This window comes from Ornithorhynchus anatinus, chromosome 8 (genome assembly GCF_004115215.2).
Source record: "Ornithorhynchus anatinus isolate Pmale09 chromosome 8, mOrnAna1.pri.v4, whole genome shotgun sequence".
Classification (NCBI taxonomy): Eukaryota; Metazoa; Chordata; class Mammalia; order Monotremata; family Ornithorhynchidae; genus Ornithorhynchus; species Ornithorhynchus anatinus.
Window position 1 is genome coordinate 58480202 of NC_041735.1, and position 12537 is coordinate 58492738.

A 12537-nucleotide genomic window follows, 5' to 3' on the forward strand; every position below is an offset into this window, starting at 1 on the left:
GGCACACCTCCTCCCAGAGGCCTTCCCTGACTGACTAAGCCCTCTTTTCCTCTTCTCCCACTCCGTTCTGTGTCACTCTGACTTGCTCTCTTTATTCACATCCCCCCCCCCCCTTCCAGCCCCACAGCTCTTATGCACATAGCTGTAAATAATTTATTTATATTAATGTGTGCCTCCCCCTCTAGACTGTAAGCTCATTGTAGGCAGGCAATGTGTCTGTTTATTGTTATTTTGTACTCTCCCAAGTGCTTAATACAGTGCTCTACACCCAATAAGTGCTCAATAAAAACAATTGAATGAATGAAAATATAAAGAATCAGCGTGGCATAGTGCCTCGGCCTGGGAGTCAGAAGGTCAAGGGTTCTAATCCCTGGTCCGCCACTTGTCTGCTGTGTGACCTTGGGCAAGTCACTTAACTTTTCTGTACCTCAGTTACCTCCTCTGTAAAGTGGGGATCAGGACTGTGAGCCCCATATGGGACAGAGACTGTGTCCAACCTGATTTGCTTGTATCCACCCCAGTGCTTAGTACAATGCCTGTCACATAAGTGCTTAAACACCCTAATCATAATAATTATTATTATTTTAGTTGGTCTAAATTTGCATCTCCCTCATCATCATTTTTAATGGCTCGGGATCCTCATTTTTTGCCCATGCACTGCACAACACATATTTTGAAGGGTTTGCTTTTCCTAGGAAGGGTCAGACAACCCCTTTAGACTGTAAGCCCTTGAGGACAGGGATTGTCTCTCTTTATTGCTGAATTGCTGCTTCTTGGCACATTCATTCATTCAATAGTATTTATTAGAGAAATATTAGAAGAAATAATAACTAGTATTTATTAGAGAAGCAGTATGGCTCAGTGGAAAGAGCCCGGGCTTGGGAGTCAGAGGTCATGGGTTCGAATCCCCACTCCACCACTTGTCAGCTGTGTGACTGTGGGCAAGTCACTTCACTTCTCTGTGCCTCAGTGACCTCATCTGTAAAAGGGGGATGAAGACTGTGAGCCCCACGGGGGACAACCTGATGACCCTGTATCTACCCTAGCGCTTAGAACAGTGCTCTGCACATAGTAAGCGCTTAACAAACACCAACATTATTATTATTGAGCGCTTACTATGTGCAGAGCACTGTACTAAGCACTTGGAATGGACAAATCGGCAACAGATACAGTCCCTGCCCACTGACGGGCTTACAGTCTAATCGTAGTAAGTGCTTAGCAAATGCCATCAAATATGTGGCTCAGTGGAAAGAGCCCGGGCTTAGGAGTCAGAGGTCTTGGGTTCAAATCCCAGCTCTGCCACTTGTCTGCTGGGTGACTGTGGGCTAGTCACTTCTATTGCTATTTATTTATTGCTATTGTTCTTGTCTGTCCGTCTCCCCCGATTAGACTGTAAGCCCGTCAAAGGGCAGGGACTGTCTCTGTTACCGATTTGTATATTCCAAGTGCTTAGTACAGTGCTCTGCACATAGTAGTAGTATTGGTATTTGTTAAGCGCTTACTATGTGCAGAGCACTGTTCTAAGTGCTGGGGAGGGTATTCAGGTTGTCCCACGTGAGGCTCACAGTTAATCTCCATTTTACAGATGAGGTCACTGAGGCCCAGAGAAGTGAAGTGACTTGCCCACAGTCACACAGCTGAGCAATGGCAGAGCCGGGATTCGAACCCACGACATCCGCCTCCCAAGCCCATGCTCTTTCCAGTAAGCGCTCAATAAATACTATTGAATGAATGAATGAACGAACATGAGGCCTCAGTGACCTCATCTGTAAAATGGGGATTAAAACTGGGAGCCCCACGGGGGACCACCCGATGACCCTGTATCTCCCCCAGCGCTTAGAACAGTGCTCGGCACATAGTAAGCGCTTGACAAATTCCAACAGTGTTATTATTCAAAAGGGATGAATGAATGAATGAAGGAACGAATGAATGAATGACAGTAGGCCTTTCTCGCTCAGAGGCCTCTCCCCCGCACGGCGCGACAGTTGCCTGGCGGAATTACGACGGGCGCAGCCGCGCTTTACGGCGCGTCATGGCAGCGCGGCGGCGTTGACGGCCGGCCCTGGGAACGGCGGGCGGCAGGAGAAGGACCGGCCGCCCTCGCCGCCATCATCATCGCCATGGTGAAGCTCAGCAAGGAGGCCAAGCTGCGGCTGCAGCAGCTCTTCAAGGGCGGCCAGTTCGCCATCCGCTGGGGCTTCATCCCCCTCGTCCTCTACCTCGGTCAGTTGACTTGCCGCGGGGCGGGGGGAGTCTGCGGGGCGGTGCCTTTCATTCATTCATTCGTTCAATAGTATTTATTGAGCGCTTACTATGTGCAGAGCACTGTACTAAGCGCTTGGGATGAACAAGTCGGCAACAGATAGAGACAGCCCCTGCCGTTTGACGTAAGCGCTTAACAAAAACCAACCTTATTATTCATTCAATAGTATTTACTGAGCGCTTACTCTGTGCAGAGCACTGTACTAAGCGCTTGGAATGGACAGATCGGTAACAGAGACAGTCCCTGCCCTTTGACGGTATTAATAAGGGGATTTGTTAGGCGCCTACTAATAATGTTGGTATTTGTTAAGCGCTTACTCTGCAGAGCACTGTTCTAAGCGCTGGGGTAGACATAGGGGAATCAGGTTGTCCCACATGGGGCTCACAGTCTTCATCCCCATTTTACAGATGAGGGACCTGAGGCCCAGAGACGTGAAGTGACTTGCCCACAGTCACACAGCTGACAAGTGGCAGAGCTGGGATTCGAACTCATGACCTCTGACTCCAAACCCCGTGCTCTTTCCACTGAGCCACGCTACTTCTCTATGCTCCAGGCACTGTAATAATCATCCTGTTGGTATTTGTTAAGCTCTTACTTGGTGCAGAGCATTGTTCTGAGCGCTGGGGGAGAGACAGGGGCATCAGATGGTCCCACGTGAGGTTCACAGTCTTCATCCCCATTTTACAGAAGAGGTCACTGGGGCACAGAGAAGTGAATCATGATAATAATGTTGGTATTTGTTAAGCGCTTACTATGTGCAAAGCACTGTTCTAAGCAGTGAATAATAATGTTGGTATTTGTTAAGCGCTGACTAGGTGCAGAGCACTGTTCTAAGCGCTGAGGGAGATACAGGGTCATTAGGTGGTCCCCCGTGAGGCTCACAGTCTTCATCGCCGTTGGACAGATGAGGTCATTGGGGCACAGAGAAGTGAATAATAATAATAATGTTGGTATTTGTTAAGTGCTTACCATGTGCAGAGCACTATTCTAAGCGCTGGGGGAAATAGAGGGTCATCAGGTTGTCCCACGTGAGGCTCACAGTCTTCATCCCCATTTTACAGATGAGGTCACTGGGGCACAGAGAAGTGAATCATAATAATAATAATAATGTTGGTATTTGTTAAGCGCTTACTATGTGCAGAGCACTGTTCTAAGCAGTGAATAATAATAATAATGTTGGTGTTTGTTAAGCGCTTACTAGGTGCCAAGCACTGTTCTAAGCGCTGGGGGAGATACAGGGTCATCAGGTGGTCCCACGTGAGGCTCACAGTCTTCATCCCCATTTTACAGATGAGGTCACTGAGGCACAGAGAAGTGAATAACAATAATGATAACGTTGGTATTTGTTAAGCGCTTACTATGTGCAGAGCACCGTTCTAAGTGCTGGGGAGGGTATTCAGGTTGTCCCACGTGAGGCTCACAGTTAATCTCCATTTTACAGATGAGGTCACTGAGGCCCAGAGAAGTGAAGTGACTTGCCCACAGTCACACAGCTGACAAGTGGCAGAGTGGGGATTCGAACCCATGACCTCTGACTCCCAAGCCCGGGCTCTTTCCACTGAGCCACGCTTCTCTGGAAGAATCCAAGTGCTTAGTTCAGTGCTGTACACATAGTAAGCGCTCAATAAATACAACTGAATGAATGAATCTCTGACTTTCTGACCCCCAGGCCCAAGCTCTAGCCACTACAACATGCTGCTTCCCCAAGCTTGTTCTCTCCCAAGCGCTTTATCTTTGCACACAGTAAGCGCTCAATAAATACGATTGACTGAGTGAACGATGGGCCCCGGCCGGGTAAGGCGAGGTGAGGGGAGTCTGCAAAGGCCCGGGGATGGCGGGGTGGCCGGGTTGCCTGGCTTATTGGAACAGTAATAATCATTGTGGTATCTGTTAAGCGTTTACTGTGTGCTAGGCACTGTACTGAGCGCTGGGGTGGATACAAACAAATCAGGTTGCACACAATCCCTGTCCCACGTGGGGCTCACAGTCTTAATCCCCTTTTTACAGATGATGAGGTAATGGGATCCAAGGAAGTGACTTGTCCAAGGTCACATGGCAGATAAATGGCAGAGCTGGGATTAGAACCCATGACCTTCCTACTCTCCATGCTGCGGAAGGTCGGGGCCAGGGTCAGGCCCCTCACCCCGACCTAACCCAGTCGGAGGACTGTAAACGCTGTGTGGGCAGTGATTTTCTGTCTTTATTACTGAATTGTACTTTCCAAGCGCTTATCACAGTGCTCGGCACAAAGTAAGCGTTTAATAAATACAAATGAATGAGTGAATGCTCTGCACACGGTAAGCGCTCAGTAAATACGATTGAATCGAATGAACGAGGAGGAGGGGAAACAGCCTATTTTGTGTCTTGGGAAACCGCTTCCCTCTTCCACCAGCTCCCGTCTTAATAATAATAATAATGATGGTACTTGTTAAGCGCTTGCTATGTGCCAAGCACTCTTCTACCCGCGGGAAAGAGTTCTAAATGATAGGGTTAATATTAATTAATGCATGTTAATTAGGCTGGACACAGGCCTTGTCCCGCATGGGGCTCACAGTCTAAATAGGCGGGAGAATAGGAGAACTGAGGCACAGAGAAGTGCTTAGGGTCATATAACAAGCAATTGGCAGAACTATGATTAGAACCCAGGTCCTCTGACCCAGGCCCATGCTCTTTCCACTAGGCCATGCTGAGTCTTGTTTCCTGGTCTGCAGAAGGGTACGTGGGTATGATGCTATATTTGGCTTGGTGCCTGCCCCTCAATATTGTAATGTTTTATTTTTTCAAATGAGCAATTTGAACGGTCCAGATTCTTTGGATCTCTTAAACCTGCCTTCTTATAGTATTTAAGCCCTTATTATGTGTCCAACGGTGTTCTAAGTGCTGGGGCAGAAACAAGTTAATGTAGGTTGGCCACAGTCCCTGACCCACATAAGGCTCACAGTCTAAGTAGGAGGAAGAAAAGGAGAATTGAGGCACAGAGAAGTTAAGCGACTTGCCCAAGGTCACACATCAAGCATTTGGCAAAGTTGGAACTAGAACCCAGGTCCTCTGACTCCCAGGCCCATGCTCTTTCCACTAGGCCGGGATGCTTCTCTGTTTGCGACTACTGAATGTGAGCTTCTGATGGGCAGGGAACGTGTCCATCAACTCAGTTGTATTGTACTCTCCCAAGTGCTTAGTACAGTGGTGTGCATTCAGTTAACACTCAAATACCATTGACTGATTGAAGATAAGGTCACTGGGTGTGAACAGCAGAAGGTAAATCCCAAAATGGACCGGTGATTAATAATGTTGGTATTTGTTAAGCTCTTACTATGTGCAGAGCACTGTTCTAAGCGCTGGGATAGATGAAGCAGCGTGGCTCAGTGGAAAGAGCACGGGCTTTGGAGTCAGGGCTCATGAGTTCGAATCCCAGCTCTGCCACTTGTCGGCTGTGTGACTGTGGGCAAGTCACTTAACTTCTCTGTGCCTCAGTTCCCTCATCTGTAAAATGGGGATGAAGACTGTGAGCCCCACGTGGGACAACCTGATTCCCCTGTGTCTACCCCAGCGCTTAGAACAGTGCTCGGCACATAGTAAGCGCTTAACAAATACCAACATTATTATTATTATTATTATTACAGGGGAATCGGGCTGTCCCACGTGAGGCTCACAGTTAATCCCCATTTTACAGATGAGGTAACTGAGGCCCAGAGAAGTGAAGTGACTTGCCCACAGTCACACAGCTGACAAGTGGCAGAGTGGGGATTCGAACGCATGACCTCTGACTCCCAAGCCTGGGCTCTTTCCACTGAGCCATGCTGCTTCTGGGTTTTCCAAACAGAAGATTTACGCCATTTCCTACTCTTTCATTTGAAATCCACTGGACCTCGAATCCCATCATCAGCCAGTGGTGGGATTTAAGTGCTTACTATGTGCCAGGCACTACAAAGCAATCAGATCCTCATTGCCTAAGGGGGAGGGTGAACCAGTGCTTACTGTGTGCAGAGCACTGTGCTAAGAGTTGGGGAGAGAAGAGTATAACAAACACACATTTCCTGTCCACAAAGCTTACAGTCTAGAGGGTCTAGTGGGGAAGGGTGCAGGGGAAAGAGACGAACACTAAAGGGATTTACAGTTAGGAAGAAGGAAAAGCAGAATTTGGAGGACATGAGTTAGGAGGGGCGTGGAAGAACATGGTGATAGAGAGGGCAGTTAATTTATATCATCCTTCTAACAAATAATAATAATGGCGTTTATTAAGTGCTTACTATGTGCAAAGCACTGTTCTAAGTGCTGGGGGGCATACAAGGTGATCGGGTTGTCCCACGTAGGGCTCACAGTCTTAATCCCCATTTTAAAGATGAGGTAACTGAGACACAGAGAAGTTAAGTGACTTGCCCAAAGTCACACAGCTGACAAGCGGCAGAGCAGGGATTAGAACCCATGACCTTTGACTCCCAAGCCCGGGCTCTTTCCACTGAGCCACGCTGCTTCCCGTAAAATAAACAAATTGTCCCACGTGGGCTCACAGTCTTCACCCCCATTTTACAGATGAGGGAACTGAGGCCCAGAGAAGTTAAGTGACTTGCCCAAAGTCACACAGCTGACACATGGCGGAGGCGGGGATTAGAACCCATGGCCTCTGACTCCCAAGCCTGCGCTCTTGCCACTAAGCCAAAGCAGTGTGTGTAGTTGTCCTTCTTAGTCCAGGAAGATTTCATGGTGGTGAAGTTCACCTATGAAGCCGTGTTTGGCCAAAAAGGCCAATGTAGGTGACCTGCATTCCTGGCTACGCTACGTTGTCCACGCAAGAAGGGTCTTGTGTTGTGTTGCATTATTTAATGTTTGTGGCACCTGACACTGTGCCTCCGGGTCTCTTTCCAGCCCTAATGTGTGGCCTAGTGGAGAGAGCCCGGGCTTGGGAGTCAGAGGTTGTGGGTTCTAATCCCGGCTCTGCCCTCAACTGCTGTGTGACCTTGGGCAAGTCACTGAACTTCTCTTTGCCTCAGTTACCTCATCTGGAAAATGGGGATTAAGACCGTGAACCCCAAGTGGGACAACCCGATTACCCTGCATCTCCCCCAGTGCTTAGAACAGTGCTTGGCACATAGAGCTTAACAAATACCATCATTATTATTATTATAGAGCATGAGCTTGGGAGTCAGAGGACCTGAGTTCTAATCCTGGCTCTGGCACTTGTCTGCTGTGTGACCTTGGGCAAGTCACTTGAGCCTCAGTACCCTCAGCCGTAAAATGGGGATTAAGACTCTGAGGCCTGTGTGGTACATGGGCTTTGTCCAACCTGATTAGTTTGTATCTACCCCAGTGCTTAGGAGAGTGTTCAACATGAAGCGCTTAACAAATACCATTATTATTATTCTAATTATCTTGGACACAGTCCCCGTACCACATGGGGTTCACAGTCTAAAAATAGGAGAGCGAACAGACATCGAATTCCCATTTTACAGATGAAGCTGAGGTACAGATAAATAAAGCGTTTGCCCAAGGTCGCAAAGCTGGGATTAGAGCCCTTGTCTCCTGACTTGCAGGCTCATGCTCTTTCCACTCGGCCACCCTGCTTCCTCCCGTTTTCAGCAGTAATGCCGCATTGTGTGAGACTTTGCCTCCCATGTCCTTTGCCCTCCTTTCTTTTGGCTTCCCAATTTCATCTCCCTCCTGGAGCAGCTGTTTGGGTATTCTGCTGTTGTTCCTCTTCTCGGGTCCCACCCCGCATAGCTCTGTTACGGTGAGCATAGCTTCGCTACCAGGACTGTGGCCCGTGAGCAAAATTGGAGGAACCGCTCAAGGAACTGGATTTAATCCCGGTTGCGCAGCCACAGAGAAGGGTGGAACAACTCTTCAGCTCTGACGCTTAGTTTTGTCCAGAGCCCTGATATCACACTATCATACACCCAGTTTGACAGTCTGCCTGAAGGATGTGCTGTCCTCATTGATTTTTATTTTCTATTTCCCTGTCCATCATTGCATTGTTGGTTAGTATGCAGCCTAGGTAGGAGACCTGGCACAGCTTTTAACTCTGTTGCCAGAAAGATTATCGGTTGTGTGTCCGACTACCTTCGTGCAGACTGATACGTCACCTTCGTTTTCTTTAGGTGTAATGCACCTGGGACACTGTAAGGATTTTCTCCACATATTTCTCGTCCTCCAGTGGTTTTGTGGATTTCCCAACTGTATTGTTTCTTTGCCCTGTTTCGATACTTTCATTCCACATGTTGATTGATGTAAAGGATGCGCGTCTTTTGTGCTATGGGGTCGTGTAAATTGTGGTCTTAGAACAAGGGATAGTAATAGGAGCTGCAGCATGTAGATTGATGTTGAGTTCCCAATTCATTCAGTAGTATTTACTGAGCGCTTACTATGTGCAGAGCACTGTACTAAGCACTTGGAATGTACAAATCGGTAATAGAGGGAGACAGTCCCTGCCCTTTGACGGGCTTACAGTCTAATCGGGGGAGACGGACAGACAAGAACAATAGCAATAAATAGGATCAAGGGGATGAAAATCTCATTAAAACAGTAGCAAATAAATAGAATCAGGGTGATGTACATCTCATTAACAAAATAAATAGGGTAATGAAAATATATATCATCATCATCATGGTATCTTGATGCGGTGTGCTCCACTCAGTGCTTGGGATAAATGGTATGTTTACAAATGGTATATGGGTTTTTCTTTCCTGGTTAAATGAAACAGAGTTTATTAGAAGAAGAATAATTATGGTATTTGTGAAGCCTACTCTGTGCCAAGCACTGTACTAAGCGCTGCGGGGAATACAAGATAATCAGATTGTCCCACTTGGGTCTCCTGACCTTAATCCCCATTTTACAGATGAGGTAACCGAAGACCAGAGAAGTTAGATGGCTTGTCCAAAGTGAAACAGCAGACAAATGGTGGATGGGGATTAGAACCCACATCCTCTGACTTCCAAGCCTGTGCTCTTTCCACTAGGCCATGCTGCTTCTCTATTATCTGAATCCCATTTCGGTTGACAAGATCTAAGCAAGGTGACACTGACAAATCTGCTGGGTTTTTTTTTTATTTGGACCAAAATTAAAATTAGCTGGGAATATATTTTACGTCATTGAGGCTTTTTTTCCCCCTTTTCTAGGCTTTAAGAGAGGAGCAGATCCTGGAATGCCTGAACCAACAGTTTTGAGGTATTTGCAAACTTCTAAACATTTGAATGTTTAAAAAGGAAAGGAAAGCAGCCAACGAAGTTGTGATGAAACAGTGCACTTAGCTTTGAGCCACTAATGAGGGAATAATACCTCTAGTAATGGTCCATATTGTGCCTGCAGGCAGAATTGCCTAGGAAAGGAGGTAAGACAGTTAAGTGTACATATTCCTCATCAATCAATCAGTGTTTTTTAATTGAGTGTTGGTATTTGCTAAGCGCTTACTATGTGCAGAGCACTGTTCTAAGCGCTGGGGTAGACACAGGAGAATCAGGTTGTCCCACGTGGGGCTCACAGTCTTAATCCCCATTTGACAGATGAGGTAACTGAGGCACAGAGAAGTTAAGTGACTTGCCCACAGTCACACAGCTGACAAGTGGCAGAGCTGGGATTTGAACTCATGCTTACTGTGTGCAGAGCACTGTACAAAGTGCTTGGAGTATAATATAACAGAGTTGGTAGACACATTTCCTGCCCTGTACTAAGCACTTGGGAGAGTATAATGCAACAGAGCTGGTAAAAATAAATAAATAAAAGTCAAGCCAAACAAACAAAACGTCCAGTTTCCCCAAATATTTATGGAGAAAGCCTAACTTGAGGCACCAAAATAGTATTAGCCTGGATTGGGCAATGTAGATGGTAAGTGTGATCAAGTCAGACTTCGAGCTCATCTAACTCTACGCTGACCTCTCGACCATGTCCTGCTTCTGGCCTGGAATGTCCTCCCTCTCATATCTGACAGTTACTCTCCTAAAAACAATTACTCTCCTACAGACAATTACTCTCTCTTCCCCTTCAAAGCCTTATGGAAGATACAGCTCCTTTAAGAGACCTTCTTAGACTAAGTCCTCATTTCCTCCCCCCCGCCCCTTCTGCGTCGTCCTGATTTGCTCCCTTCATTCACAGCTTCGCCCTTTCCCCCCTCAACATTTACGGACATACTTAATTTAATTACTTTAATATCTATTTCCACCTCTAGTCCATAAGTTTGTTGTGGGCGGGGAATTTGTCTGTTATATCGTTCTCTGCCAAGTGCCTGGTACAGTGCTGTGCACAAAGTAAGCAGTCAATAAATACAACTGATTGATCAAAAGAGAATTGTCATTGTTGGTCCCGGGCAGCTGTAACCACTCTGATTGGTAAGGATGACGTACTCGGTAAATACCATCGATTGAATCGATAGTTTCAGTGTGTGTAGGTGAGGACTTTTTTTTCAGTGTACTATATTTAGGCATTTCAGTATACATAGACTCAAGCAGTCTGAAGATACAGGTCCTAGTTTTGGAAAAGTTTTTCTTTTCAGACTTAATTTATTCTTCCTCTTCTCCCCAAACGTTTCAGCCTACTTTGGGGATGAAAGACCATTTGACCATCGGGACTGGAAGCAATCAAAGGACAGGAAGAAAATTGAAGGGGTGCACTCTGACCAGAATAAAGACACTGGACATTTCATAATTTCAACAGCTGGACTGTGTATTGCCTCTTTTTCTGACGTACTTATGGCAGAGTGAACTTCTGCTGACTCATTTGCAACAGAATGTATCTAAATAAATACTTTCAATCATGGTTTTTTGCCTCTGTCCTTTTTGGTTTCGCTCCAAGGTATAGCGGCTGAAGTTATCGAAAACCCTTTCCCTAAATTTTGAGTATTTTAGGCCAGTGTTTCAGGGGGCAGCTTGCAACTGGAAACAGGAAATCGCCAACAAACTGGAAAGAAAATCCAAACGAAGCTCTCTTCTTCAGTGACCAGTCCCAGTTCCCCGTTGCAGCATAGAGTTGGGAACTCATTTAGCACACTCAGTGCTGTGCCAAGGGAGCTCGGTTGCGAAGCCGAGGTGCAGCGGGCTGTCTGCGGGTAAGCATGTGGGGGGTGGTGGTGGAATAACATTCCCACTACTGGCAGAAAGAAGAGCTGGGGATTTTGGTTCTGGAACACTTGGGGACTGGGGCACAGTTCTTGCTATTAGTCTCACTACTATAATATTTTTTTCCACTCTCCCCTTTTCCCTTTATTAGGAACAAAATTTGTTAGGATGAAGGGGAACGAGTTTTCATTTAGTGAAGAAGAAATTCAGAGGAAAAAAAGTCTTCATTGGGTGAGCTTCAAGGACATACTTTATTTTGAAGTCAGCAGAGTAAGGGTTTGGCATATTTGATCTCTCAAGCTTCATATTTTATGAATAAAATCTGTTAAAAGGTGCTAATTACTAGCACCACGGTGGGTGGGGAAGACTGTTTCATTCATTAAATCGTATTGAGCGCTTACTATGTGCAGAGCACTGTACTAAGCGCTTGAAATGTACAATTTGGCAATAGACAATCCCTGCCCAACAACGGGCTCACAGTCTAAATTTCAGGCACCGAAGAGAACATGAAAAAGGTCTCCTTGGTCCCCTTAGTGGATTTTTTTTTTTTAAATGGTGGACTTCATTTTGAATGGCAATGCTGTTTTCTCTAGCTGAAAGGAACAAAGGTATATCTAGGTCCATCTGTCAGCGTAAGTAGGGGGAAAAGATTGCAACTCACTATGCTTCTCGAAAGTGAGGGACTATTTTGTGGCATAATGCCTCCTAAATCACAAAAACAAGTCATACCGTTATTAAAAGGTTTCCCAATTTGTCTCAATTATAACTCAGTTCATTGGTTAACTAGTATCTGTAAAAAACTTTGGTTAATAAACATGCTACCTTTGAGTCTTTACTTTTCAAATTTCAAATTATTCAACTGTTTTGCTCTAGGTTGCAGGTTAGCTTTGTGAATTGTATAAATGCTAGAGCTAAGCTTTTTTTTTTTTTTTTACATGTGAAGGGAGTATACTCCGAAACATGACACACTCATCATCATTTAGTATTTATTGAGCTTCCTTAGAGTAAAGAAAAGATGAAGCCACTGCTCTAATCTAATAGAATCATTTAACCTAGTACCACTAAGTATCATGAATAATACTAAGTGTCTTGTTTATCTGGAAAAGCAGAAGTGCGTGATCATAGCTCAGCCCAATGAAATAATATAATTCCAAAACAAGACATGGGAGTTATTCCACCGTAGCTGCCTATTTGTCCAATTTAAATGAAATATGAATTCCTGTTGTCTAG

The 12537-nt window shown here is 45.8% G+C and overlaps 1 protein-coding gene across 1 annotated transcript; it reads left to right on the forward strand.

Annotated features, from left to right (window-relative positions):
• Nucleotides 1–2013: 2013 nt before the first annotated feature.
• Nucleotides 2014–11008, forward strand: TOMM7 (translocase of outer mitochondrial membrane 7). The gene is made up of 3 exons (XM_029070127.2): nucleotides 2014–2223; nucleotides 9376–9424; nucleotides 10784–11008. The coding sequence occupies exons 1-3, from the start codon at nucleotides 2121–2123 to the stop codon at nucleotides 10797–10799; spliced, it is 168 nt and encodes a 55-aa protein (XP_028925960.1). The 5' UTR covers nucleotides 2014–2120; the 3' UTR covers nucleotides 10800–11008.
• Nucleotides 11009–12537: the final 1529 nt, after the last annotated feature.

Coding starts and splice junctions, on each gene's coding strand:
- TOMM7 (XM_029070127.2), top strand. CDS start 2,121: ATGGTGAAGCTCAGCAAGGAGGCCAAGCTGCGGCTGCAGCAGCTCTTC. Junction 2,224..9,375: donor CCCCCTCGTCCTCTACCTCG/GTCAGTTGACTT, acceptor CCCCTTTTCTAG/GCTTTAAGAGAGGAGCAGAT.